The 26,003-nt window shown below is 54.8% G+C and overlaps 9 protein-coding genes across 9 annotated transcripts; 3 read left to right on the forward strand and 6 right to left on the reverse strand.

The window, feature by feature from the left end:
* The first annotated feature begins 243 nt into the window (after positions 1-243).
* Positions 244-1,512, forward strand: B0I36DRAFT_58046 (uncharacterized protein). The gene is made up of 2 exons (XM_046163051.1): positions 244-1,263; positions 1,328-1,512. The coding sequence occupies exon 1, from the start codon at positions 318-320 to the stop codon at positions 1,227-1,229; it is 912 nt and encodes a 303-aa protein (XP_046004184.1). The 5' UTR covers positions 244-317; the 3' UTR covers positions 1,230-1,263; positions 1,328-1,512.
* Positions 1,513-3,435: 1,923 nt separating this feature from the next.
* Positions 3,436-4,258, reverse strand: B0I36DRAFT_370255 (uncharacterized protein; the record flags this gene model as incomplete). Its single annotated transcript, XM_046159883.1, has 3 exons — positions 3,436-3,642; positions 3,717-4,055; positions 4,136-4,258. 3 exons carry the CDS (start codon positions 4,256-4,258, stop codon positions 3,436-3,438), a joined length of 669 nt encoding a protein of 222 aa, XP_046004185.1.
* A 4,671-nt stretch (positions 4,259-8,929) lies between these two features.
* Positions 8,930-9,733, forward strand: B0I36DRAFT_205927 (glycosyl hydrolase family 61-domain-containing protein; the record flags this gene model as incomplete). The annotated part of the gene is made up of 1 exon (XM_046148838.1): positions 8,930-9,733. A coding segment is annotated over one exon (804 nt), but the record flags the coding sequence as incomplete, so codon positions are not given.
* Positions 9,734-10,814: 1,081 nt separating this feature from the next.
* On the reverse strand, positions 10,815-11,552 carry B0I36DRAFT_370257 (uncharacterized protein; the record flags this gene model as incomplete). Its single annotated transcript, XM_046159884.1, has 1 exon — positions 10,815-11,552. The coding sequence occupies one exon, from the start codon at positions 11,550-11,552 to the stop codon at positions 10,815-10,817; it is 738 nt and encodes a 245-aa protein (XP_046004187.1).
* Positions 11,553-12,150: 598 nt separating this feature from the next.
* On the forward strand, positions 12,151-12,838 carry B0I36DRAFT_203338 (glycoside hydrolase; the record flags this gene model as incomplete). The annotated part of the gene is made up of 2 exons (XM_046148797.1): positions 12,151-12,368; positions 12,442-12,838. Coding segments are annotated over 2 exons (615 nt in total), but the record flags the coding sequence as incomplete, so codon positions are not given.
* A 4,917-nt stretch (positions 12,839-17,755) lies between these two features.
* On the reverse strand, positions 17,756-18,835 carry B0I36DRAFT_341910 (uncharacterized protein). The gene has a single exon (XM_046156044.1). It carries the CDS (start codon positions 18,770-18,772, stop codon positions 17,807-17,809), a length of 966 nt encoding a protein of 321 aa, XP_046004189.1. The 5' UTR covers positions 18,773-18,835; the 3' UTR covers positions 17,756-17,806.
* Positions 18,836-20,726: 1,891 nt separating this feature from the next.
* Positions 20,727-20,945, reverse strand: B0I36DRAFT_203087 (uncharacterized protein; the record flags this gene model as incomplete). The annotated part of the gene is made up of 1 exon (XM_046148794.1): positions 20,727-20,945. A coding segment is annotated over one exon (219 nt), but the record flags the coding sequence as incomplete, so codon positions are not given.
* A 179-nt stretch (positions 20,946-21,124) lies between these two features.
* Positions 21,125-22,897, reverse strand: B0I36DRAFT_300353 (secretory lipase). Its single transcript, XM_046152019.1, has one exon. It carries the CDS (start codon positions 22,671-22,673, stop codon positions 21,294-21,296), a length of 1,380 nt encoding a protein of 459 aa, XP_046004191.1. The 5' UTR covers positions 22,674-22,897; the 3' UTR covers positions 21,125-21,293.
* An 816-nt stretch (positions 22,898-23,713) lies between these two features.
* Positions 23,714-23,989, reverse strand: B0I36DRAFT_370262 (uncharacterized protein; the record flags this gene model as incomplete). The annotated part of the gene is made up of 2 exons (XM_046159885.1): positions 23,714-23,830; positions 23,909-23,989. 2 exons carry the CDS (start codon positions 23,987-23,989, stop codon positions 23,714-23,716), a joined length of 198 nt encoding a protein of 65 aa, XP_046004192.1.
* Positions 23,990-26,003: the final 2,014 nt, after the last annotated feature.

Genomic DNA, 26,003 nt, shown 5'->3' on the forward strand with positions numbered 1-26,003 from the left:
GGATGCTTCGAGGTGCGGGAAGATCAGCACTGTTTGCGTCTCCCGACCGCAAGTTTTGATCAGATTATTGCTACTACGTTCCATGACGTAATTCGTTAGAATGTAGTGTAGTGTCATTTAAAGTTCGTTAGTGTGAACTCAAGATCGAATTCCGCGTAACCTTGTCCTGGCACAACCATTGAATGCTAGTCATATAGCTAGCGATTCTTTTCCGGCGCCTCGCTTCCCATACCGCGACCACATGAATATGACTCCAAGTCCTTAGATGCAGCTTTCACATCAATCGACCTCGACTTCTAAACACTAACGCCAGGCTCATGAGACGTTCTTCGATGAAAGGTGGCAACGTCCGTCGCGATGGATATGGTCTACGACAAGACACATCGCATATCGAGCGCTTGTGTTTTGCCGAGGACGGCGAGCAGACCATTGAGGCTCGCGCTGATCGGCACCGCTGGAATGTCGCGTTTAGCAGAGTGTGCGGATTGACTGAGGAAATCCGAGATGAGTTAAGATTTGGAGACTTTCTCAGTTCAGAGCTCGGTCGGTTTTCAAACCTCTCGGCAGGGGAGGCGATTAGAGCCGCAAGTCCTCCAGAACTTCCCCGGTTCGTAGGCCGCGATGGGAATCAGGATAGCATTGAAGACCTCAATCAGGAAAGACAACTCTTGAGGTCGATGCTCGACATCACACAGCGCCAAAACCTCTCACTCAGGAATACACTGCAGCTACATATCTTTCGCATCCTTTCAGCGTCTACCGACACGTACGAAGAATATTTACCATTCTACCGATATCAGACACGACAGTTGAAGACTAAGTTCAGGCCTGGTGCCGGCCTTTTCTGCTCTGGTTTGAAGTCCATGCGCGAAACAGAAGATGTGTACACCAGCAAGCAGGTCATAAATCACATCGAATACACGCGCGCCGGATCGCCGTTCATATCCGTTTCTGACAGCCCGTGGCGGATTCATAACATCATACGAAAAGACCGGAAACGTGTCTATCACGGCGGTCATGTGGTAGTCATCGCTCCTGCAAATCTTCGCAAGCTCCAAATCTCCTTTGCACGTTCAACTCAACTTGTGGAGCAAATCGGTGAGAAACCGTATTGCAAGGAAAATCCCAATGGAGTTCACTATACCACTCCATCCCACTGGTTGGTACAGGGTTGGATACCGGAGGCATGCATTGTGACACGCCTTACGCTGGAGGAGTTCGAGGAATAATGTGCCATCCACAAGGACATCACTAAAGTAGAAGGTACGACTTTACGTGATGCTTTGAACTGAGTCCTTTAAATCGCTGAACTGACTGTCCGCTCTAGCTGATGAAAAAGACCCTAAGTGCGACATTCGGCCTTTGCTCTCGAGCCTTCTTGAGTTCCGTGTAGCATGGCAGGACCGCCATTCGCAGGCGTTAGTTGTACAAGATGCAGAAGCTAGGCTAGAGACATAACTGGAAGATGCTTAACCAGATATATTCAAGGGGCTGCTGTGCGCATTGAGAGTCCTGCGCAGGTCTGGGAGCGTTGTTGTAACGACACATACCTTCGCAGCCAATATCTTCCGTCAGGATACTATCAGGAGAGACGACCTTCTGTGTCGAAGTATTCCACATACGTAGAGGCGACCCTGAAAGGTCTGTGCTTGGGCTGAATCTTTTGCAGCGTCTCTCTGGAGGAATATATGAGTGTGACAGAATGAAGGTCTTGGCGCTAGTCGAGGATTTGGACTGTTCTGAGTCTTAGATCTGCTAATACTGCGCGTGCTGTCACGCTGATACATTAATCACTGCTGCTAGTACCCTGTTAGGAGGCTTGCCGGACGTACGCTCCGCGGCAGTGTCAAAATTCACAGCCTTGCCGTCTTCGTCGCCGCTTCTGTTCTCCTCCTAGTTCAAATGCAGTTCTTTGATCTTCCACGTACCGTCTGCACATACAAGGATGAACTTGGCCTTGAGGTTTTGGTATGCTTCAAGCTTGCTACGGACTCCAGCAAGCCATTCGTCAATGCGCAAGCTGTAAGGTCGAGCACCAGGTGAACACAGTGGACACTTCCAGTGACCCCCGAAGGATGGCTCGCTGGGACATGTTGTGCAGGACGACGACCACGTACCGCACACGCACGTCTTTTCTTTGCCAAGTCGCGAGTTCAGCCATGTTTCAAGATCAAAGCACTCATGGACCGCAATTTGGACAACCCCTAAGGTGGACGGATCTGCTAGGTCAATGGCTATCTCATGAGTGACCATAACGATATCGTCGTCATCGCTGTCTTTTGTGCGCGCTGGTCTTTCCTCGATCAACTCAACCGTTCTTGCATATGGCTGGATGCCGTGGATCTTCACCCAATCAAGTATGGCGGAATGACTCAACGTTTCCACGAGCTCGACCGCCAGAAGCGGCTGGCTGTCCTTTAGCACATCTTCTGGACGACTGTTAGTCTCCGGCATCTATATATGCAGATGGTTCTCCTCCGATAGTGCGCTTCGCGCGCTATCAATCGGCAGATCCTTGGCGTTGTGTGCCTTGCGGCGTACGGACAGTCTAACGCCGTTGGCTTCCAGGAAAATGTGGTCGGGCCAGGTGACGTGCTTCATGAACCATTCGCTGTCAGACATACCAGGAACCTGGTCGCCCACAACATAGCAACAGGGTAGCACTGCTACGTGTCTGGGTATGGGGCAGGCTGTCCTCCGCCGTTTCAACATATGTCAAGCGACCACGGTACTTGTCGCTTGGGTGAGACTTGCATTTTCAATAGCGGCTTCGGGTGTGATTGACACGGATTTCACAGCATATGTCCCTGAGCGACTGCTAATGGTACGCGCTCGTTTGCTCTGGTTGAACCAGGAGCCGCCTTGGGCTGCAAAAATGTGCCTGATGCAGCGTACTGACTAAGCAGTTGTCGTCATATTGGTCACTTGGGTTCTCGTCAATAGGGATGTGGTAGTCCCTGTCAAGGAATGAAAGACCTGGCAGACGCGACTCCTGAAATATCGTCTGGGGTAGTGTGGACTGCATGGAAGCAACGACATGCCCGTTGTGGTTGCCTGCTATCGATGGGTTTGGCGCATGACCGGCCTGATTCAGTGGTGATTCCAACGCGGATCGTCCGCTCGTGCCGGGGGCTGGGGATTGCACTAAATGCGGCGCGCCCCGGAAAGTGAAGTTTAATGTAGCGACAAATTTCGGCTCCAATGACGCCGAGCGACAGTTTGTTGGGGCGAAAATGGTCGAGGATTTCCTTTTCTCAAAGGCAGATACCTTCTTTGACAACGAAGACATGATTCTTCGTCTCATTCAGCACTGGGACTCACCCAGCATTCAAGTTCGAATCGGGGCGATCGGAGCTTCGATCAACAAGCAACGTCAGGTCCGACCCTCACCAAAGCTGGCACGGTCCTAATTTTCGAAAGCTGCGCCACTCGGTGCTAAGCCCAGAGTCTCTTGAACTTGAGCCCACTGCGGCGACGATCGCGATAGCACAGATCCTCCACGTTGCCCGCGATGACGTCTCTCACAGCGAGCTGCAGTGCGGCAAACGAGGTTGTTTTCTCACCGACGAGATCAAACCGTGTCGCCAGAACAAATTTCGAGGCAATATGCAGAATCATCTCTTCGGACAGCAGGGCATAATTCTGCGTCGTTTGCAGAGCAGGGATGATGACCGCTGGATCCGTGACGATCAGGTTGGCAACATCCGACCGGGTACTCCCTGGCAGGTTGCGCTGATGACGTAGGCTGCACCCGGGGGCATGCTCTGCGGTTCAGCCTCACCAAGCGTCGCAACCACGGGCGGGCGCTTGTTTATGTCGTGCATGAATTCAGCTCGTTGATTGGTCGACATCCAGGACAAGCTGGACGGCTTCGTATAGAGCGAGAAGGAGTGCGAGTGGCCCGGCTCGGCCATGCTCTTGGAGGCGTGCTTGGGGAGCTTGACGCGCGGAGGAACCAACACAAGCCCTGTGGGAACCCTGGTCTCCACCTTGAAGTTCGTGGGAGGTACGGCACTGGCGCCGAAAGGCATGAAGCTGCGAATCGACACCTTGCCCTTGAAAGCTTCGAGCAGGTCAACGTCGTCCCGGTTCGAACGGGGTGCTGCCACGAGCGGGGCATCGGAGGAAAGGCCACAACAGGGGGCGCATTGCCCTGTTGAACACTGCCACCGGAGGTCTGTGCCTTGCCGGCGGCGGTGGTGAGCGGAGTTGATTGTGCTGCCGGCACGCCAGCGGCACTGCTCATTTTCATCTTCATCTTGATGACTAGGTAAGTCTGCCGACCCCCTGGTGACCACCTCCCATCGTGACCAGGGGTCGCGTCGCGACGCGACGCATCCCCCCACCATACAATTTCCCATATAAACCTGATCATCTCTGTCGTGACGCGCCCCAGCCTAGACCATTACAACCCCCAGAAGTGAGGCTATCGTCATAGTCCCAAAAGACGTGCAATTGCGCGCTCTACGCGCGTTGGACGACGTTAAGGACGGTATACCTGTTGCAGCGGCCGCCAGAAAGCACGACATCGACCGTAGTTACCTACGTCGCTGCCTCAAATCTAAGTCAACTTTTCAGCAGAAGTATCAGGTAACGTAATCCACAAGTGACCCGCCAATACAAGTGACCCGCCAACTTTAAAGGCACTCGTACGACAATGTATAAGTCAATTCAACCACAACGCCTCAAATCAATTGAAACTATTCAGAATCCTCTTCTCCAGAGGTAGACTCAACTTTCTGACATGTACGAGCATTATGACCGGGCTCCCCGCAGACGCCACAGCGTCGCGCGCGCGTCTCTGTCCTCCTCGCGCGACTACTATTTTGACTCGTTTCTGCCTGTAACTGCTGCGTCGCATCTATTTGGTCCTTCAAGTCCTTTGCCTGTTCAATCGTAAGGGACCCTCCTTTCTGTAATTGCTTTCTCTTCGTACGGCGACGGCGGCTGAGGCGGTCATTTGCATCTCGAAGTTCGACGAGTTCATGGCGCGTAAGGGTCTGCTCGTGCACCATCATCGAGAATCCTTTGTTTAGCTGCCGCAAGCTTGCAATTATCGAAGAAGGAGAGCTACCCTGATGTCGTACGATGCGGTTCTTAATGTATTCAGTCTGTGATTCCGCCTCGATCGGGTTATTCGGCGTCTTCGAGACCCAGGGTGGCGGCAGGCCTGCAGAACCTGGCGGAGTTGGCGTATGAGGCTTTGCATCTAGCTGTGAAATGACGTATTCCGGATCGTAGGGTACTAGGCCAGTCGCTCTGAAGCCTGCCTGGATGTTCTTTTCCGTAATCGCAGCGCTGTACGCCTTCTGGAAGGCTGGGAGGAAGTCTTCCTTCGATACGTAGGTATATGCGCCCGTATTAGACCTTCGATTTCTTTTCCGTACGCCCGTTTTAGAGGTCCAAAGCACCCAACATCGAGAGGCTGGAGCTTATGCGACGAATGAGCAGGCATACAGAGCGTAATTATGTTCTGGTCCTTGCAGTACAGCTCGAAATCGACCGAGTGGTGGCTCTCGTGGCCGTCGAGGATCAGGAGCCGGAAAGCACCCTTCGTACGACTCTTTGTATGGAAATCGAAGTGTTTCGCCCATTCTAGACCTCGCTCGTTCGTCGTCCACCCATTTTCAGAGAGTGCGATTACCCAGTCGGGCGGTAGAGGGCTGTCGGACGTCCAGGAGTCGAGGTGGACCTTGCCTGCGAAGATGATGTACGGCGGGATCGAATTGCCGGACGACCCAATACACTGGATAGCTGTAACCCATTCCTGGTTGCCTTGTTATACGGCTCTAGGCCTTCCGCGTCGATCGGAGGTTGTAACGACTGTTTCTGCAGAGATTTTGCCCATTGCGAACCCGGTCTCGTCGAAGTTGTAGATATCGTCATCGTGGATTCCGTATTTCGCGATTACGTTTCGTACAAGGGAAAACCACGCGCGATACGCGTCCGGATCTTCGCAGAGGACTCTCTGATAGTCGATTCTTCGATTAAAACGCGTACGGAGCTCAGGTCGTCGTCGTACGAAGTTTGCGGTCCAGTTCGTTCCAACGCGTGGCGCGTCGCGTTCGCGGAGGAGTCGATCCGCCATTTCTCGAACACCACTCATCCGCGGCGGAAACGATCGCGAATCTAGGTCGATTATATACCGTACGATGCTGTCCTCTTCGTACGAGGTCAATTTCTGGCAGGGTGGTCGGATATCGCGTTGCGGAGGTCGGCCGTGTTGTCGTCGTTGGAGGGTCGCGCGGGATACTTTATAGATCTCTGCAGCCTTTCGTACGCTTAATTCTGGGTTCGATTGAAGCGCTCTTAATGCTAGAATCAAATCGCTTTCATTTGATTGTCGTCCCATGATTGTAGGTAGAGAAATAAGGAGATAAAGGTCATGTATTGAAAATGGTGGGAAAGTGGCTCATCCACTTGTGTGGCTCACCCACTTGTGGATTACGTTATAGTGAAAAACATAGATTTTAATGTTTTTGGTTTTGATTATGGGTCTTCCTACTCGGACGTGTTTGATAATATTTTCAATTAAAACTCATAAATTCAAATATTTGATTTCGGCTTCTATAATCCCTATTTGATGCAGGCGAATTCAAAACATTCTATGGCACTAATTAAAGTAGCGGAAGTTGGCTTCACTAAGCTCATTCCACATTTCGTGCTGCTCAGTTCTGGCTTGACGGTCTTTCATCCATCGAATAGTCGTGTTGCTTGGCCCTCGAGCTGTCCCGCAGTCTAGCCCTTGAGATGCACCATGTCATTACGTAGGATTTGCCCGAGTCGTTCCTTCAACAGTGCTGCCTGCGGCGCAGCCTGTTGCATTGACCCCGGCAGTGTGCAGTATTTCGGTTGCAACTCACAGCTAGCCCTTGACTCTTTGGCTCAGGCTGAATTCATCTCAAACCTCCGTCTCAGTGCTGCCTGTCTGGTTTTCCAAGGGAACTCTACGTTAGAAAACATCTCCCGGAGGTATTCCGCAGTACGATGGAGACCGCACTGCTTGGGTTAGTCGTTGCGGAAGTTGGAGTCGCTCATTATTCGGGGGTTCAGGGTATCTCGTATCCCGGAGTTCCTGCTTTCTTGGCAAACTCGTAAACTCGTAAACTCATAAACTCGCTAACGGGCCCCCTTCTACTTTCAAGGGTTCGGAGCTAATTGCTGTGCAGCTTTCTTCCCTTGTTAGGTTTCCCGCAGCCCGCAAAGCGACCTGTTGACGATTTTACGAGTTTGCTGAGATATGGAGATGGAAGGGGCTTGACCCCGGAGCACACCGCAGGTGCTCAGGACGCAATCTGCATTTTTGTGACTAAAAATCTAGCCTGGGCACGCTCTCATGGCGTGGCGGAGCAAGGTTTGACCCTCCCTACCGAGGCGGTGGCCACAAAAAACGGGACTGCTATAGTTGATTGTCGTTGGTGAGCTGTCCCGTTTTTTGTGGCCACCGCCTCGCCTACATAGACACGGGTTGATTTTAAGTTTACGACCGATATGCAAGCTGCCAGGGACTGCCCTTCCCCTGTATTGTCCTGAGCTACGGAGGCGGCGGTCGATAGATCCTCGTGGTACGTTCATGTTCAATATGTGCTTTCAAAAGCACCAGGTATACACAATAGCATTTGTTCTTCCTCTGCGCTCCTCCTCTGCCACTCTGCTTGGCGTGAGTCTCCGCCCGTGTGTCCACTTGTGATGGGTACACCCTTATCAGATGATGGATTATGCAGTCACCTCGGCATAGGACGGGGAGGCGAGTCTTTCGTCTTTTCGGCCGAGACAGACCCGCTGCACAGGTTTGTGATAGATTGGAACCCCGCAGATTATGTTCAGCCTCATCTGATCTACCGCCTCTGCGACCATGCTGTCGGAGATGGGTTGTGCTGGGCACGGAACTTCCCCGGCTCCCCTGAGGATCTTGACTCGGAAATGCGGTGATGGTTGGTTGCCAAATACGCCGCAAGGGGATGAGCGCGCGACGTCGTCTGATGTGTTGCTGCCCGGGCCGTCTCAAAGTCTAGGGAGGCCTTCACTGACCTGGTGCGGCTACGCGAAGCCAGGGGCACCCGCGTGCTTGTTCTTCCTTCTCCGTCATGACCCGTTGTAGGCATGAACATTCTGACTCGGAAGACACTAAAAGGCGACAACCAGTCATCCCTGATGTGGGAGATCATTTGAGTTCAACAGTCCAGCCTAGTTGACAGCTGGACCGGGGTTGTCATCCTTCATTTCAGCCCGTTCCAATCTGTGGGTAATCGACCAGCCGTTTTGGGACGCCACGCTCTCTAGGCGCCTTTCTACGCGCCTCGTTGTTCCCCGCTGTTTCTCACACCCTGGACATTGCAGCGTCGCCCCCGCCCTACAGAGCCTAGCGATTGTGTCAAGTAGATCTCTATGCAGTGCCAGGGAGACATTAGTGTGCTACTCCTGAGCGGTCGAATCTATCCCGCACATCATACGTGGGTCCACCCTGGCAGTTGCTGGTCTGTAATGCCTGACACACCAACGTGTGCCGCGTACACGACTCCCGGCAGTACCTCCACGGCGCTGACCCCAGAACAAGTGCCGAGCCTTTAGAAGGTTTAGCCTCAATCTACGGTGACAGACAATGGCTGCGCGGAGATATAAAGTATTCGGAATAGTCTCGCTAAAGCAGACGGGTTTCTTTTCCCTCTTCACTCCAGGTCACCAAGCCTTTCTCATTCTTTTCGCTAGCTCGCAGTCACTCCTTACAGCCAGCTGCCCACGTTCTCTTCTCGCTTTCCCAACAGTCCAAACATACCCAGGAGGTTCCCAGACATTCTTTTTGTGGCCACAGCACAACGTCGACGGACGGTTTTGCCAATCTTTCCCAATCCAACCCTAACTAGGTGTATTTTTGACTTGCACACTCACTTTCCCCGACAAGAGAACGTAACACATCACGGCCGCAACGATGAAGTTTTCTGCCGCCCTCGTCGCCGCCCTCGTGCCCTCGGTCTACGGACACTACTTCTGGAACAAGCTCATCGTCAATGGCACCGAGACTGGCGACATGGAGTTTGTCCGCCGGACGACCCGCCCCCTCCCCTGGAACCCCATCAAGTGGAAGAACCCGCTCGAGAACTCGACCCCAGACCTCGACGACATCCGATGCAACCAGGGTTCCTTCAGCTCCGCCGGGTCCACTGGTGTCAAGGAGGTCGCCGCGGGCTCCAACGTGGGCTTCAAGCTCGCCGTCGGCACGTCAGCGGGGCACCCGGGCCCGGCCTTGGCGTACATCTCGAAAGCCCCCGGCTCCGTCAAGGAGTACCGCGGAGACGGCCCCTGGATCAAGATCTGGGAGACGGGCGTGTGCAACACGGCTGCCGACTTCAAGACGGACGCCTGGTGCACCTGGGGCAAGGACACAGTGACCTTTGACCTGCCCAAGGGCCTGCTGAATGGCGAGTACCTGCTGCGCATCGAGCACATCGGCCTCCACGGCGCACACGACGAGCAGGCAGAGTTCTACCCGGCCTGCGCGCAGATCAAGGTCACGGGCGGCTCCGACACTGGCGACCTCGGTCCCGGCATCCTGCTTCCCGGAGGCTACAAGCGGACCGACCCGTCGTTCAACTTCGGCATCTACAACGGCTACAAGCCGTACCCCTTCCCCGGCGGACCGATGTACAAGGGCATCCAGGGTGGTAGCGGCAATGATACGTCTGCAGCTCCCGTCCCTGCCCCTACTTCCACTTCCACTTCCGCTGCTGGTGCCGGTGGTGCCCCTTCGGTCCCGACCCCAACCACTCTCCAAACTGCCACCACTTCTGCCTCCGTTTCTCCTTCAACCACTGCGTCTGTCCAGCCCGGCAATGGCGACTTGCCCACCGCTCTCCCCAGTGCCCCTGCCAGTGGTGGCAGCGACTCCCCCAACTCCTCCAGCTCCGGCGCTCCTCTTCCGGCGCCGACTCCCGCCCCGGGCGCACCTCCTGCTCCGGGATGCCCTGGCGCACCGCGCCGTCACCGCAGAGGCAAGCACCCCCGCGTGCACAAGAAGGCCAAGAAGGCCGTCATTGAGGTCCAGTACTAGATGTACTTTCCCTTTCTATACTCCAGTCGTGTTTGATTGTTGCTTTGCAAGCACACACGACATGTAACCTATGCTTATTGGGCGGGAGTGACGTGGTGGCGTTTTGACTTGCCACGCGCCTCGACTACGCCCTTTTTTGTTCACTTCTTCCCCTTGCACCCCTTGATTTCGAGGGGCTGGGTCCTTTTTTGTTCACTTCTTCCCCTTGCACCCCTCGATTTCGAGGGGCTAGGTCCTTTTTAGTGGTTCTGGCTGGGCTGGGAGAGATTTACGGTACATCCAAGATAACTTGAAAGAAGCTAAAAAATACAATCCTGTCTTTCACGGGTATTTTTAGACTCACAACCCCGTCCCATGCGCAATCCTCCGTTGGTGACCTTGTCGATGAACTATGGTACAAGCCTCTTCTATGGCGGAACGCGTTGGCATTGCAGGCATGCATGTAACCAGATATGTCAGTGGTTGCCAGTAACTTCAGCGTCTTATCGAGCTTGAGCTACCGGAGTTCTCGATCCGTATATCGCGCCTAACTCCACAAAGCACTAGGAGCAGTCAAGTACATTATGTTTCAAGCTACTATATGTGAACGAGTGCATGCATCCCTGGATGGAGCTTGCCACCTTCCAAGGCTAAACCCAAGCTCAAAGCGAGAGGTCCTTCGTGATGGATCCGGACAAGGACGGGGACAAGCATGGCTCTACTTCGCTGCGCTCTTCGTCGCTGGCGACAACACCACAAGTTTCTCCACAAGCCTCCCACCCTGCCTTTACCCGAAGACGCTCTGGAACCGACCCGTGCTCATGATGTCCAGCCAGTGCACCCCGGCGCCAGCTCCCCAATCACCAGGCACCGTGGCGGCATCACCTACGTGACTACCGTACCGGCCACCACCACCACTCTGACGGTCCATGGCCGACCAGACCTCCTCTAGCAGCTCGCCGACCACGCCAGTAGGCTTCTGCGGGAGGTGATGCTGCAGCTCGCGCACACGGCTGCGCAGAAACACGCGGGCGCTGTGGACCTTGCTGCCATCGTTTGCCATGGAGGGTGTAGCTTTGTCACAAAAGGAGGCCGACGTGTACTCTGACGCGCCGGCGTCCGAGTCATGATGTTGAACTCCTTCGGCAGGCCCTGCCGGCGGCAAGAACCACTCCCACCAGTTGATGTGGCACGGCGGCGCGGGCACAAGCTGGTCTACCTTGTCGCGCTGCTCGCGGTGGTCTCCGGCGCCTGAATGGGACAAGGCATCACCGTTCTTGCTGCTAGCGAGCGCGAGGCCAGTCCCGGCGCCGACGCAGAGCAGCGGCTGCAGGCACCGCATACCCGAAGACGCGGGGATGGAGGCGATGATGTCGACTATGTGCAGCGCCAGGTCTGTCGTCGTTGTGGCCTTCGTCGTCGAGAGGCCATCTCTGTCACCAGGGATGGCAGCACTATTCCGACCGTCGTTGCCAGGGGCTTCGAGAGATGACAGCGAGGCGGAGTGTCGCATCCGTAGGTCCATAGTCTATTCTTTGAGTTTGATCGAGCTTGTGTATCTGTAGATGTTTTCGACGGAGAAGATATATCTGATAGTCTCGACGAGAGATCTGCTTTGCGCCCCGATTACTGCGACCGCGTGTCAGTCCCGGGGCGAACTGCGCCCGGTCCATGCTTGCCTCTGTCTGATTGCGAATGGAAGCAGACGATCCGAGAATTGCTCAATCTGGCAACGGTCTTCTCCACCGATCCACCCAGCAAGTTGACGTTGTCATGTCACCCTGAGGTCCGGTCCAGATCCAATCTTGATTGTCACAGACAAACAAGACCCGCTCTTCGTTGTACGTCGTACTGAATATAACCGCGACAAACATCCAGCCAATGGGAGGTCTCCGTCGCAAACATACGGAGTGCTGTTGACGTCGAGATGTAGATCTCTGCCGTAGACTCGCAGTGCTGAGACCCAGGGCAAGGGTCGTGTCGGATGAGTATATAAAGTATCATCTGTTTCCCTGAAAAAAGTCCTGATAGTCGATCACCACGGCAGTCAAGAATCCAGCCTTCCAGCCTCACATTCCACCAACACAGATCCTCCCTTCCCGACTCAGCAGACAGCAGACAAAATGGTCACCTTCACCTCGCTCTTCACCGCGGCCACCGCCGTCATCGGCGCCGTCGCCCAGAGCTCGACCGGCACCCACAACGGTTTCTACTACTCGTTCTGGACCGATGGCCAGGGCCAGGTCAGCTACCGCAACGGGAACGGCGGCCAGTACAGCGTCAACTGGTCCGGCAACGGCAACTGGGTCGGTGGCAAGGGCTGGAACCCCGGCAGTGCCAGGTGAGATGACCTTTAGTGCGCTGGATAGTTTCAAGACGGACAGCTTCCGCTAACATACCAAACACCCCAACAGAACCATCAAATACCAGGCCGACTACCACCCCAACGGCAACAGCTACCTCGCCGTCTACGGCTGGACCCGCAACCCGCTGATCGAGTACTACGTCGTCGAGAACTTCGGCACGTTCAACCCGTCCAGCGGCGCCACCCGCACTGGCCAGGTCACCTGCGACGGTGGCACCTACGGCCTGTACCGCAGCCGCCGCACCAACGCCCCCTCCATCGACGGCACCCAGAGCTTCGACCAGTTCTGGTCCGTCCGCGAGAGCAAGCGCAGCGGCGGCACCGTCTCCATGGCCTGCCACTTCAACGCCTGGTCCGCCGCCGGCATGCGCCTCGGCTCCCAGCACAACTACCAGATCGTCGCTACCGAGGGTTACTTCTCCAGTGGCTCTGCCACCGTCACCGTCCAGGGTCCTTGAATGGTTTCAGGCATGGACTGATAGGCGAGGACAATCTCCATCAGAGTTCTTTTTGGCAGCAGACCGGCAAGGACTTTGGCTTGAGTACCAGCTCTTATTCTCGTGGTGGCCGACAAGGTGACTGTTTTGGTCGCGACGACCGCCTGCTCGTATTCTATGAGCGCGGACGTTTGTGACGAAAGCAGAATAATGCCGCCAGATCTTCTTTCTTAGTGTAGATATTTTGAGGAGGGATGAGTCCGTATATGAACAGAGCTAGTGTGCTCGCACTTGATATCAAGTTATGATGAGGTTCAAACGTCGTGACGTGATCACATGAAGTCCGAGAGTGATATATGCTGCTGCTTCTTCAGCTTTCTTGCCGGCTTCGTGCTGTGGAAAGTCTCTCTGGTCCTCTTCGCAATGCCTACAGTATGAAGGTGAGGCTTGCTACTGGTTTTATTCGCTGCGGTCTCGTCGCGCGACGCTCGAGGGACAAAGGCGGATCGGACAAAAGTGCGACGACTCATGTTGGGGTATGCGCGTACCGGCAGCGGCAGCCTGGGGCGCCCTCGAGGAGATTGAAGAAGGCAATGGCTCGGGACTAGGTCTCAGAGGACAGACAAGGCTCGACTCGCGTGCTTGAAGCACGCTCCGGCTCTCTCATGGACTACGTAGTAGGCAGTTGAGGGTAGAGTGTCTCGATTCAGAGCGGTCTTCAATTGCTAGATACATAATGGCTGAGCAGTTTAGACCGAATGGTTGGCAGAGACACATAAGATGGTGCAACCTGGACCTTTTTTGGCAACTTAGAATCGCACAGCTCTTCCGGTGTTCATAGTGGATGGGAAGACAAGCGGCAACAGGGCAGATACATAGGCGTGGCCTACGCACAGCGAAAGAGCTCGCGGGGTCGTTGCCGGAGAGTCAGCCGATCCGCGCCAAAAGTCCAAAGGGGTTATCATCTTCGCGCTGCCAATCATATCATATCCGTTCTCGCCGGCGTAATTGTCATACGACGTCCGGGCCCGGACATGATGGGGCCGATTCAGCCGGCTAGTTGGCGAATCATAGTTCACATGAGCCGCCGTGTGCCAAAGTACCCCGGTCCTCCGGGCGGTGTCCCGGTCGGCCCAAGGAGTTATTTATATAGTTCAGCAAAATTTTGCCCTCCTCTGTTCCCTCAAAAGTGTAGTATAAAGAACTGGCTCATCCGTATAACTCTGGTTCTTGCAGCACGATAAAGCGACCACATCAATCCGAGTTACTTGAGTATCTCCAAACATCGTCCCTAGCAAATATGGCGGACCGGTTGCAGCGATACCGTCGGTCGTATAATCCGGCTCGGGCACAGATACAGCCTATCGCTACTCAAGGCCTCGGACCTTGCCGTGAGCCTTGTCAGTCTGCCATTGACGACTCCGGTGCACGAGCGGCGATATTAGCACTAAGTCTGCCTGCCACCTCGCGACCAGGCCGCCTCGCGATCACCGCCCACCTGCGCATGAAGCCATCACCAACCTCACCGTCACTCTGCAATAAAACCACAACCAGTCGTTAAAATGTCTTCAAATCAATTGAGCTGTACCTCTATGCAGTCCTCTTCGTCGGTGTCGCTTTCAATTAGCTCTACCTCGTCGTCGCTGCTGTCTATGTAGTCGTCGCTGCTAACGTCCGACCCCATCTCACGGCGAACCTGCCTCTTTGCGCGTTCCACGTTTACGACGGAAACGAAGTCTTTATTAGGATCCGGATCAACTTTGCGACGTTTAGTAGGCTTTGAAGCCTCTAATACAGCTTTGAGGCGGTCTTTTTGGTGTTCTGCGGCGGTGTAACGGAGGTTCGAGTTCTCGACTGCTTTCGCCACCTTATTGAACAGCTTCCTGCAGGTCGCTGTCGCCAGCGCAGAATCGCACCGCAGCATCAATTGGTGCAGTTCATAGACATCGCGACCTGTTTTTGGTGTTTTAACGTCAATTGCGCATAACGGCGTCAAGAAATCTGGCTCTGGGAACGTCAATTGGGCCTGATTTTGCGTAGTTGCAGGTACTGACCGTGATTCCTCCAAACTCCGTACTACGAAGCGGGAGCTCAAGGCCATCAACCTATTGTGTGGCCACACACCCGTGCCCTTGAAGCCCGCCAAGATGTTCTCCTTGTTCATCTTCTTCTTCCGCGCAAGTTGATATGCTTCAAGGAACTCCCGCTTGCCTGGGGACTCGTTCATGGTGTTGTAGGCCACCTCCGTGACCGCCTGACGGTAGCATGATTTCACCGCCGAGAACACACCCACATCGAGTGGCTGAAGGACATGTGAGGTATGGGCCGGTAAGTAAATCAGCCAGATTTTATGGATAAAGCACTCCGCCATGAACTCTGCTGTTGTATGCGACTTGTGGCCGTCCAGAATAAGGCATCGCCAGTGTCCCCGAACAGCTGGAATGGTGTTGGGGATAAAGATCTCCTTCAGCCATTTCAGCGCAATATCATTGCTGGTCCACCCATTTAGTGATGTCTCAAAACACCAGTGCTTCCACTTATCGAGTTCAATGTCAGGAAACCACTGCTGCTGCACCGATTGGCCCTTGAAGATAACGAGCGGAGGGATCGAACGACCAGCTGCAGAAATGGCCTCAATTATCGTGATCCAGGTCCTCCTGGCACCGTCCTTTTTCAAGGTGAAGTTGCGCAAGGCATCAGAGACCACGAGGCCATTATGACCAAGGCCCTCCGCCACTCCACACTCGTCTACGTTCCATATGTTGTCGGGCCGTACTCGTTTGCGCATCAATGACGTCAGTCGGTCGAAGAAGATGTCGATATTGGCCTTGCAGGCGCCGTTATAGCGTTTGTACTCGATGAGTCGTGATCTCGAGGTCGTCAAGGCTGGGTTTCGGCGGGTGAAACGTCGGTACCAGTGACCACCGAGCCGTGCGGAGGGGTTATCGACAGCAGTCGCGTCGCGAGGTGCCTAAATTGGGCCAACGGTGCTGCATAGCCCATAGCTGCTTGGTCGAGGGCCCAGGAGACCATATAATCCTCCTGGGTGACGGAGAGGGCTTGTTGGACTTGGTATTTTTGCTTGAAGGTTGGGACCGCCTGGAGGCGACGACGTAGGTAGGATCTGTCGACATTGTGTCGTTTGGCAGCGGTCGCAACAGGTACGCCCGCCTCAACGTCGTCCAGTGCGCGGCGGGCACGCAATTGGTAGTCTTTTGGCACCATGACGATAGCCTCACTTTGGGTGGTCACAATGGTGGCAGTGAGGTCGCGGTGTGACACGGATCAACAGATTTATATAGCTAAATGTATGGTGGGGTGTTACGACGCGTCGAGTCGTGACCCCTGGTCGCGATGCGGCCTGGTCGCGAGGTGGCCGGTGGACTTAACGGTTCAATTACGGAAAGCAACCCGCTAACGGCCGTGCACAGTTTAAGGCCCCTTTATCCGTTTGCAATGAGTCGATGCAGGGTGAGTCCGTCAACCAATCCCTCTGCAGCTCGACGCGCTGGTTGCACACCCCCATCATCGCGCCACTTAGGCTCTGACGTGGGGTGGTGAGATTGGGTAGCTCAACCTGGGGCACGACAAACAAAGTCGAGAGAGTTTGCCACAGCCGCAGATAGGAGTGGAAAAGAGGTCACTCGTTGAACCACATATCTCCGCCCGCAACTTACTGCATGATGTTACATTTGTCTGAACGCAGAAACCGCGAAATCTCCCCTGCCTAAGTGACATCAGGGAATCAATGTTGACATATCTCAATATCGCCGCACGATTCTTTGCGGAAGTGCCGCCGACACTGGAAACCGGTGAACTCCTTTTGGTCGAGGTTGTTGTTTTGCCTCAGCTCAGTAGGCATAAACTACGTCAACGCCAATGGCTTCGGCCCAAGCGTACGGGCGTTCTACACCGCTGCAGGCTGGCAGGCCCATGGCCTCATTAGGCCGGCGACGATCAAGACGCTCCGCAAAGTGTCCGTGCAGATGGTCAAGCGATGCCCCCAGCGGCTCTCGTTGATTCTCCAGGGACTTGTACCTGCCCGGAAGGAAACCTTGATGCCTCCGCAGCTCTGCGACTGCAGATGCAAGGGGCGATTCCTGGGTCGCGGTCGCATTGAAATGAAGACGCTCTTTATCATTTCCAGTCTCGTGCGTCAACCTCTCCGTGTGAGGCTGCTCGCGATCTCCGTTGTGACTCGGCGGGCATTTCTTCGGGAACGAGGCACAATTCCATGCACTACATGGTGTTAAGCCTAGGATTACCCGCCATTCCTTGTCGTTGATGCGAGGCGACGTCGACTACGTGAACTTGTTCAAAGAAGTGCTGTTTGCTGAGATCGCCCTGGATTGTCTCCTTGCTTCACAGTACGGAATAAGATGAAAGAATGACGTGATGTCCATGAGCCTCCCTCACGAAAGTACCCATTCCAAGCCAGATGACGCCGTCCTCCACTTTCCCTTGGAAAACGCGTCCTCTTGCCTCTACTGGCCAATTGCACCCACAGCGATCTTCTAGGAGTGGACAATTGAGAGATTCTGCTTTCCTTAGCCTCCGTCCTGGAACTCGCTACGGCAATAGCAGATTGCCAATGCACGAGTTGCAAGTCGTGCAGCAATGCGTTGGGTATCCTCCGGTGCCCTCCCCCATGGCCCCAGGCGTCGAAGTGCAGGCCGAAGATCTATTGCTTCTGGTCTTTCTCTACCATCTGCTTGTCTCATGTCCACCACTCCAAGCGCGACGTTTCTGGGTCCGCGACAGTGGCTGTGCCTTTGCGAACAAGACTGTGCTGCGGAACAGACGTAGAGGTGTCAATTGACCAGTGACGTCGCGATGACATGCAGCGTCCTGAATGATGAAGCACAATCCCTCAGCCACGACATGAGGGCCTCACTGCTGGCGAAAAGCAAAACCAAAGTGTCACGCCACGTCCAGGCTTATTTTATTGGGTCGATATGAGTTTTTATTGCTTTCACATCAATGTTTCCCTGTGGGCTTTGTGCTCAACTTGGATATACTCTCCTTGAGGAACTGCTTGAGCTCCTCATCACTCAACTTCTTGATCCCCAGAAGCTCATTGTCCTGGCCATACTTGCCATTGTTGTAGGATGGGTAGTAACACGAACGCACCAAGAAGGGCATCATGCCAATAGAGTCAAACCCCACACCGGCCTTCAGATTTGCAAAGGCCTTGGTCGCAAACTCCTCAATGTCGTGGTGTTGAGCAAGCTCCGGCTTCCACGACTCTTTACCAGGGAGACCAAGCTCGCTGACTAGCTGGATGAGCTTGTTCTGCGTGACGACCCCGTTGCTGATATATACGGGGCGGTTAGCCGTCTGGTCTGGGTTCTTAAGTACGCCGACTACGGCGTCGCCGACATTGTCTAGGATAACCCCGTTAAAGGGTAAGTCGCCCGAACCCCAGACCTGGGGTACGGTCTCGTTGATGTTCATGACGAGGCCTATGTCGAGACCCCAGTCGAGGAAGGCGCTGGTATAGACGTAGGTATAGGTGAATTTGCCCTGAAGGGCGGGCTCGGCGGAGCGGGCCTCGAGATAGTCCTCCGTCTCCACCTTCAAGCGGAGGGGGGGTATAGTACGGGCGTTAGGATTAGCCAAGTCGCCGCCGTACTCGGAGGGTAGGAAGCGCTTAACGCCGGCGGCGATAGCGGCGTCGACAAGGAGCTTCTGGCCAGCCAAGCCATCGTTACCCGCAGCCGAGACGACGGCGTCTTGGCCGGTTAGGGCGGCGGCAAGAGACTCGACAGACGAGAAGTCGACCTTGACGATGTCTGTGCCGGGAGGGAAACTGGATGTCGAGCCGGAGTAGGAGAGGATGCGGACGTTGAAGAGGCCCGAGGCTGTAAGTTTCTTGAAGATTACGGAGCCGACGTCGCCGGTTGCCGCTGTGAGAGCGACGTTCTTGATTGTGCTGGACGTCATGGTGGTAGGTGGTGCTTTGTGTAGGGAGGAAGAGGCTTTTGTTATCTCGAGTTGTTGTAAGGGAGCTGGTGATGAAGGAGACCTTCCATGTTGAACTCTGAGGCGATTCTGCTGCTTTTATCCTGCGTCGAGCTCCCATGATCCACCGCACAGTGGGTCACTATAATTGCGTCAGAGGTTCCAGTTACAGGGGGGGTTCAAAAAGTTGCCAGGGGTATCATGTTTGTCAGCACACTGAAAAGGGTAGGAAGCAAAACCTTAAAACCATTTGTTGATTTGTCATGGCAGCTAGCGCACATACTACGCATATGCGGCGGTAATGGCGGCAAGGAAATACAGCGGACGTACATGCTACGTGTAAAGTGCCGAAACTTAAGCCGTGGGCACAACCCGATCATTCCGTACGCTCTAGAGGACGGGCCACGTACGCACAAACAAAAATAGCCAGGTAGCGGTATGTAAATTCGGTAGATAACACTCCGGAAGTGCTGAGCGTAGCTCGGAACCTCGGGGAAATTGCTAGGCTTTAGGAGGAAGCGCTTGTGCTAGTGTCCTTGTTACGTGGTCTGTGCCCTGCAGCACCTTCAATATATCACCCATTCCATCACATCAGTCACTTTATGCAGCATCCCTGCCTCTGCGTGATAACCCTTTTTCGAGCTTAATCACCGACTTAGAAAGTGGGTTCTGTAAGAGCAGGCCGCGGGCCCGTCCACGCCCGATGACCCGATACCCGGGGAAACCTTAGGCGCTACCCCACACCTCTCGGGCTGACACGGGCTGTCCGGGGCCGACAGGTTGGACCCCTGATTACAGTATCGGCCTTTTGTAAATGCTGTTGCCGTGATGCCCGGGCGCCCGAGACTACACCGCTAGGGCATGCTCTCTGATTAAGTGCCTCGATGTCGTCGTAACCCCACCATCGCTTCGTATGTAGTACCAGTCTCCGGCGATACAGTTGGTTGCAGCTTCTCTGCTGCCCAGGAGGATACTTGGCACAAGCCAGATGAAGTGGACGGCCACTGTATGAGGGCAGTCTCTATCTGTCGGTAGCCATGCCGGCAGCGGAGGCGCGTCGTTGGGCGAGGGTAAGCCAAATGGCGCATCTGCATCCCACTTGAGTGTCGCGTTTAATCAGACGGACGTGGTGATTGTCAGCAAGCCGCCAGGCGACATGTCGCAGTGGTGTCGGAGTGGGTTTTGGGGAGAAGCGAACTGATTAGAGGGGGGTATAGCGAGCTGAATTGTCCGCCATCTCCCTTCTGGTTGACGAAGGCCTGGTAGTGGACGTCCGTGGCCCACGTGGAAAAAGGCATCATGTGCGTCAGGTTGAGCATGTCCTGGTCGGCTCTGACAATCGCTGCTGCGGTAGGCGAGGCTGACCCCGAGCCAGGACAACCAGCCATTGCCGCGGTTGGGCGTGATGTTCTCTAGTATGTTGGTTGCGGAAGCGTGGGACCGTTTTCGAGTGACCCGAGATGTACAGAAGTGCCGGCGCTGAAGAATGTGAAAGGACTCGGCGCACAAATTGCAACCGCCCACGCGGGCGGCCTACCATTAAAATGGCCATGACATGGTAACCTGGCGAAGATTAAGCCTGTATACGCCAGGATATCCGTAGGATATGGGGGTGCGATCTCCGATGTGACTTGCAGACAGGCAGGGACATGAAACCCGACGTCATGCAGTTGGTTCCCAAAATGTCGGCCAATGTGGGCATCAGATCCCGCAGATGGCCACAACCTGCATGATGAGAACCTGCATGATGAGATTGGATGCAACCTGGGGCAGTCATCGCTATCTTGGCCCTCCCCGCTGGGACTATAGGAACCCCCTACTGAACATGAGCACTGCTTGCTGATCCCAGTCCAACCTTCGTGGCAGAGTCCCCTCGTTCGACATCGTCCTTCATATCCGATGCTCCGTCATTATGAAGCTCAGCGTGCTCCTGCGACAATCTAGCGAAAGTCTTCGCGGCCTCCCAGTTCCAGATCTTATCCGAGGAGAAGAGGAGATCGATCTCTTCAAGCGTTCGCTGGTTCGTCTCGGGATACAGCGCCCACACCATGGGGATGCTGATGACGTTGCAGGCGGCGAATATGTAGAGAGTCTTCTCACCGATGTGACCGAACAGGATGGGCAATAAGAGAGTGAGCCATCCGTTGCCGACAGACTCTGCAGAGTGAGGGGATTCCCAGGTGCGCGCACCTGGGGATTGGGATGGGGGAGCCAGCTACACCAACAACGAATTGTCGGTATAACACTTTGGGGGGGTTTCTTCTGATCAGGGCATAATGAGTAGAATAGACAAAACTTATGGCAGTCAAATGTAGTGGAAAACGAGTTTGGAAAACGGGCAGAATGGGTGTTAAAATTTGGTGTGTGTAAGTGGCATACGTGTCTATGGAAAATCATCGTGAGGCCGTCTTTGCCTAATAAATACAAAAAGGACTAGCGGAAACCCCTGATCTCCGTCTGCCCTGCCCTGCCACACTGCCCTGTCACACTGTTCCGGGCCCATCTAGTAGCCAACGAAGTACTGCTGGAAGTGCTTGGTGATGGGCTTAATGGTCCTGATGGAGCAACGACGCTGCTGGCACGTGCCAGCAAAGAGGCGCTGGATGTAGGCCAAGTAGTATGGCTGGGCGGCGTACAGGGCCGGGTCGTGGCCGAGCTCGGGGACGAGGAGCAGCTCGGCGCTGGACTCTGGAAACGCGTCGCAGGTGCGCTTGAAGTCGCGGGTGAACTCCTCGGTATACGTAATCTGGTCGTCGAGCCCCTGTACAACGAGCATCGGGGCCGCAAGCGCGTGGGGGCCGGCGCCATTCACACGAGACTCCCAGTCGCGGAAGGCCGGGCTGTCAATCCACGTCGTGTTGGTAAAGACCTGCTTAGCAGTAAGCTTGGAATATAGCGCCAAGCCAGCGCTAAGGCACGACTGCTCGAGCAGCGGCATCAGCTCCCGAGCTTCGGGGGTGAGCCAATCCTTGATCTGCAGCTCCGGGTATAGCCCCTGGATGCTCTTCATGACGTAGACCGAAACAGGCGCGTAAATGGGCCCGTCGCCGGCAAATGCCTTGCGGAGAAGCTCGCTCGGACGAAGGGCTGGGGCGACCGAAACAGCGCCGAGGAATGTCCCGGCCTTGAGTAACTCGTCCTGGTTAGGCATGGCGAGTCGCTCATTAGTACGCCAGGCCGTCAAGCCGCCCTCGCTGTGGCCGACAACAGCCCATTCGTCGGTGAGTAGGTGGCCGATCACCTTGCGGGCAGCAATAACCGAGTACGCGACGTCGGCGGCATGTAAGAATCCCCCCTCGTACCGAAAGCCGCCGGGGACCTGTGTGCCTAGACCGGCGTAGTCGGTCGCGATAACGGCGTAACCGCTATTGGCGAAGAAGATGGGCGCCTTCCAGCCGTAAGCGAGGTTCTGGTTATTACTCGGGGCGCACTGGCGGCTATGGCCGACAGTGCCGTGTGCCCACGCGAGGGTTCGGAATCTCGTTGCGCCCAGGTCGCCATATATCTCGAGCGAGTACGGAAGAAGGATATAGGCGCTCGCAGTAATAGGTTTGCGGTCTATATCCTCTGTCATATAGATCATCCGCGATACCGAGAGGCCGCCGGGGATACCCGTAAAGTTAGTACTCATACGCTCCGTCGAGACGTCCTCCCAGCGTAGAAGATCGCCCGGCTTAGCCCGCGTGGCGTTAGCTGGCGTATCGTAGAAGCGGTCATCCGAGAAGTTCGGGGTAGCCCAGAGCTTCCTTTCGCTATTGTGAGATGTCTGGTACGCCTCGAGGCACTGAGCATCGCAGAGGCTATACGCATCGGGCCGGCTGGTACTAGAGCTAGCGGAGCCGAGGGCAGAGAGGAGGAGAGAGAGGAGGAGAGAGAAGAGCATGGCTGGCTTTCGAAGGGCGTTGCAGCCGTTATGGTAGGATATGAGAAAAGAGACTTGATTTCAGGGTAACTGGCGCAGGATTCATTTACATGCGGGGTAGAATCATCTCTCATATAGGTAGAACGTAGACCCCGCCACGTTGATAATAACTGCCGATGTTTCGGGCCGGTATGAGGAGGACTGCCGTGCGTCAGAGTCACGAAGTACCGTGGGTAGAGGCGGGGGAATATGGGGTAGGGAGGGCCCGATGCCACGCGCGCATGCATGCAAGTGCAGAGTTTAATGAAGAGACGGATGTACCCCTTAACAATTACCTGGTGTGACCCACCAGGTGCTGGATACCACACCTGACAATGGGTCACGTGACACCCTGACGTCGAACAATACAAGGAAAATAACCACCAGACCGTGATGACGTCAGGGCTCATTGAGAGAGTTACAAATAACCAAAAATGCATTGCCACAACATGATTCGAACCTCAATTACCCCGATTAGGCAATTATGCGTTGTCTTCGACAAACGCCTCCGTCATCGGTCCTGGGACAGCACAAGAGGTACATTAAATATCTGGGGTCCCCGCGTCGATGACGTTATGGGTTCGGGGATAGATTCCGTGGCCTCCTATTGGTCGTTGGCTTGCCAGACTCTGACTTCTGCGTGCCACGAGGTATTGAGGACATATAATGCCTAATTCGCGAGTGATTTCTCAATATCTCCCAGAGTTCTTAGGTTGTCTTTGAGCCACATTCCCCTGTCTTTGGCAGTGGTGATTGGTCAGCCGAGGAGTTGGCCCGGTGGGGACCGGATGGAGAGCGTAAATAGGGCGGCATCCCTCTATTCTGCTCGCGCGGCTCGTGCGTAATAGAGCGCGGTTGACTTATCCTTTTGATTGACTGTTGACTGTTGACTGGCCCTACAGGGTTTACGACGAGGGTTGTAAAGCGTCTATCGAGCGGCTCGACTGTCCTGGCCCTTCGGGGTGTCTAGGCGGGAGTTAGCCAAGGGCGTAGCACGTCGGTTCCCTTTTTGCTGGATGACTCTATGACGATGATGTTTTTGGGGTGAAGTTCTGCCGCGAGAGATTCTTTGTGAGGCCGTCAGCTGGCATTTTGGCTGTCTCGACGTACTCAATGGTGAAGGCGCCAGCGCGGTACTCCTGCTTCAGTTACATGTTCTGTATGTCAATATGACGTAGTTGAGTCCGGATGCGGAGTGCCTGGTCGTCTTCTCCAACGGTGGCGAGCAGTCGGCGGTAACCCATTGCTTCTTTGGCGGTCTGCTCGACTCCTAGTATCTCTGCCTCTGTTGTCGACATTGTGACGGTGCTTTGGAGCCCGGCACCAGATCGAGGTTCAGTAGCAGCGAATGTAGCGCGTGCCTTGAGGCACCAGGCCGAGTCCCAGCTATATAGCCCATGCCTAGAGACCGTGCGCCAGACCGGGAGAAGTGCTGCCACTGGTGGTGCTGTTAGCGTCCGGTGCTCCCAGCGGCATAACACCATTGCCCCTACTGTAGATACTACAAACTATTAACAGAGATTCAAGGCCAGGCCGAAGCGCTGTGCGTGCATACGCGTACGTACATAACGAGTAACCTCTTCCCATGTGCTCCCGACGAGAACTGTGCTGTGTCCTGGCGATGATGGCTGAACTGTCCACCACAGCGCGCGCATGTAAAAGAGCAAATCACGAACTGCGTCGATGCCGACGGGTCTCCCCACTTCCCCAAGGTACGCTAGGAGAACGGCAGCTGCCGCACTTGCAGGACCCCTAACTAACCCCAGTTCGGGGGCCAATGTCGTCTGAGCATTTCCCTGTTACAGAACTTTGAGTTTACGAGACTCGTCCTGGCCCCATCTGTGTTCCGGGCCCTCCGGGTCTTCCGGGTATTCCGAGGCCAGAGAAACGCGGTAAGTCGAACGACCTCAACAGCTAATCACTCATCCCAACCCCGCCTGCCCACCAGCCCACCAGGAAGAACAGGGAAGGCGAGAGCTACTCCGTACACAACACACACCAACCACGATCCAAGAAATCATAGTCTAACATCGACACGTTGAAGAGCGTCTCGCTCACGGGCGAACCAGGCGAGGCCACCCATCGGCGGCCCATCTGCGGGGTTTTTTCCGACATGGGGGCCGAGGCTTGTTCTCTGCCGTCTGAGCTAGTGATGTACATGTGGCTGGAGGTAATAACCAGAAATTCTGAGAAACTGGTGATGTACTGAGGAACAAATTAAACAAGAATGGGATAATTGTTCTCCTCCATTGCCATGATTTAGACTTGGGATGGTCAATAAAAGGCCAAAGGGGCCAATTGCCGCCAGTTTGGTGGGAAGTTACTTGTTTCCTGATAACTCAAGCGCGGCGCCTGCCTCGGCGTACTGACCCCACAGTGGACCAAAATGGTGCCCGACCAGCGATGGGCAATCGACAGCTTTACTTCGCCCGGGTCCGGACTCGATATTATACCATCTGCGACTGCAGTTAGCAAAGGTCCGCTATTTACGAATCCAGTTCATTTCCTCTTTGCCGTAGCGACAAGCCACTCGCAGCCGGATCGCAACTCAAACGAAGGCAGGATACCAAGAGATGAGTTTAGCAGCCCAACCGGGACATCTATCCATCGGCGCGAGACTGCAAGGCGCTGTTTGCCGAGTATCTGAAGACGCCACGAGAGTACAATACTCAGATCTCTCGATACCAGGCTCATTTCTTGCGATGGACGAGGTTGCTTGGGGCGCTCGCCGATGAGGAAGCGTGCCTGGATCGCCGCCTCCAGCCCTATCCAGAGGTGAAGCGCCTCGTCACATCGATGCTGGATGTTTTGAAGCGAAATTTATTGCGAGGTATGTGTACTGGTCAACTAGGGGCAAACATCTTCTTTTCCGAGTACTTTACATGGTCTCTTTCGCTAAAGCAACGAGTCAGGCATTCGACTTCATACCATCACCACCGAGGGGACCAAAGATACGGATCAGTCAACGAGCAATGCCTACTTTCCTCATGCGGACAACCTGGACGAGGCAGATGGTCCATTATACGGTATCACCGGCGCTATTGATCGGCTCGAGCGACTTGCGGCCGCAATCCGAGACTCGCCCAGGGGGAACGAAGAAGAGAGGGTGCAGAACTTTATCAGAAAGCAGTACTCTACCTTTCGTTAGCATGGCTTACCTAAGTGGCATGGTGGCGAGAGACAATGGAAGGCGCTAGAACAGTTAAACCGAGTATAAGATTGCGTGGCCTCCCGCACCCTTCTGGTGGCACGCTATGAAACGAAGTAAGAGATAAGAGATAGAGAAGACAGCAGGTTAACCAACCGATCAGG

Source organism: Microdochium trichocladiopsis, assembly GCF_020744255.1.
Source record: "Microdochium trichocladiopsis strain MPI-CAGE-CH-0230 chromosome Unknown B0I36scaffold_17, whole genome shotgun sequence".
NCBI classification, from domain to species: domain Eukaryota; kingdom Fungi; phylum Ascomycota; class Sordariomycetes; order Xylariales; family Microdochiaceae; genus Microdochium; species Microdochium trichocladiopsis.

Bases quoted from the DNA above. Each gene is read 5' to 3' on its own strand.
- B0I36DRAFT_341910 (XM_046156044.1), bottom strand. From the start codon at position 18,772: ATGACGTCCAGCACAATCAAGAACGTCGCTCTCACAGCGGCAACCGGC.
- B0I36DRAFT_300353 (XM_046152019.1), bottom strand. From the start codon at position 22,673: ATGCTCTTCTCTCTCCTCCTCTCTCTCCTCCTCTCTGCCCTCGGCTCC.
- B0I36DRAFT_58046 (XM_046163051.1), top strand. From the start codon at position 318: ATGAGACGTTCTTCGATGAAAGGTGGCAACGTCCGTCGCGATGGATAT.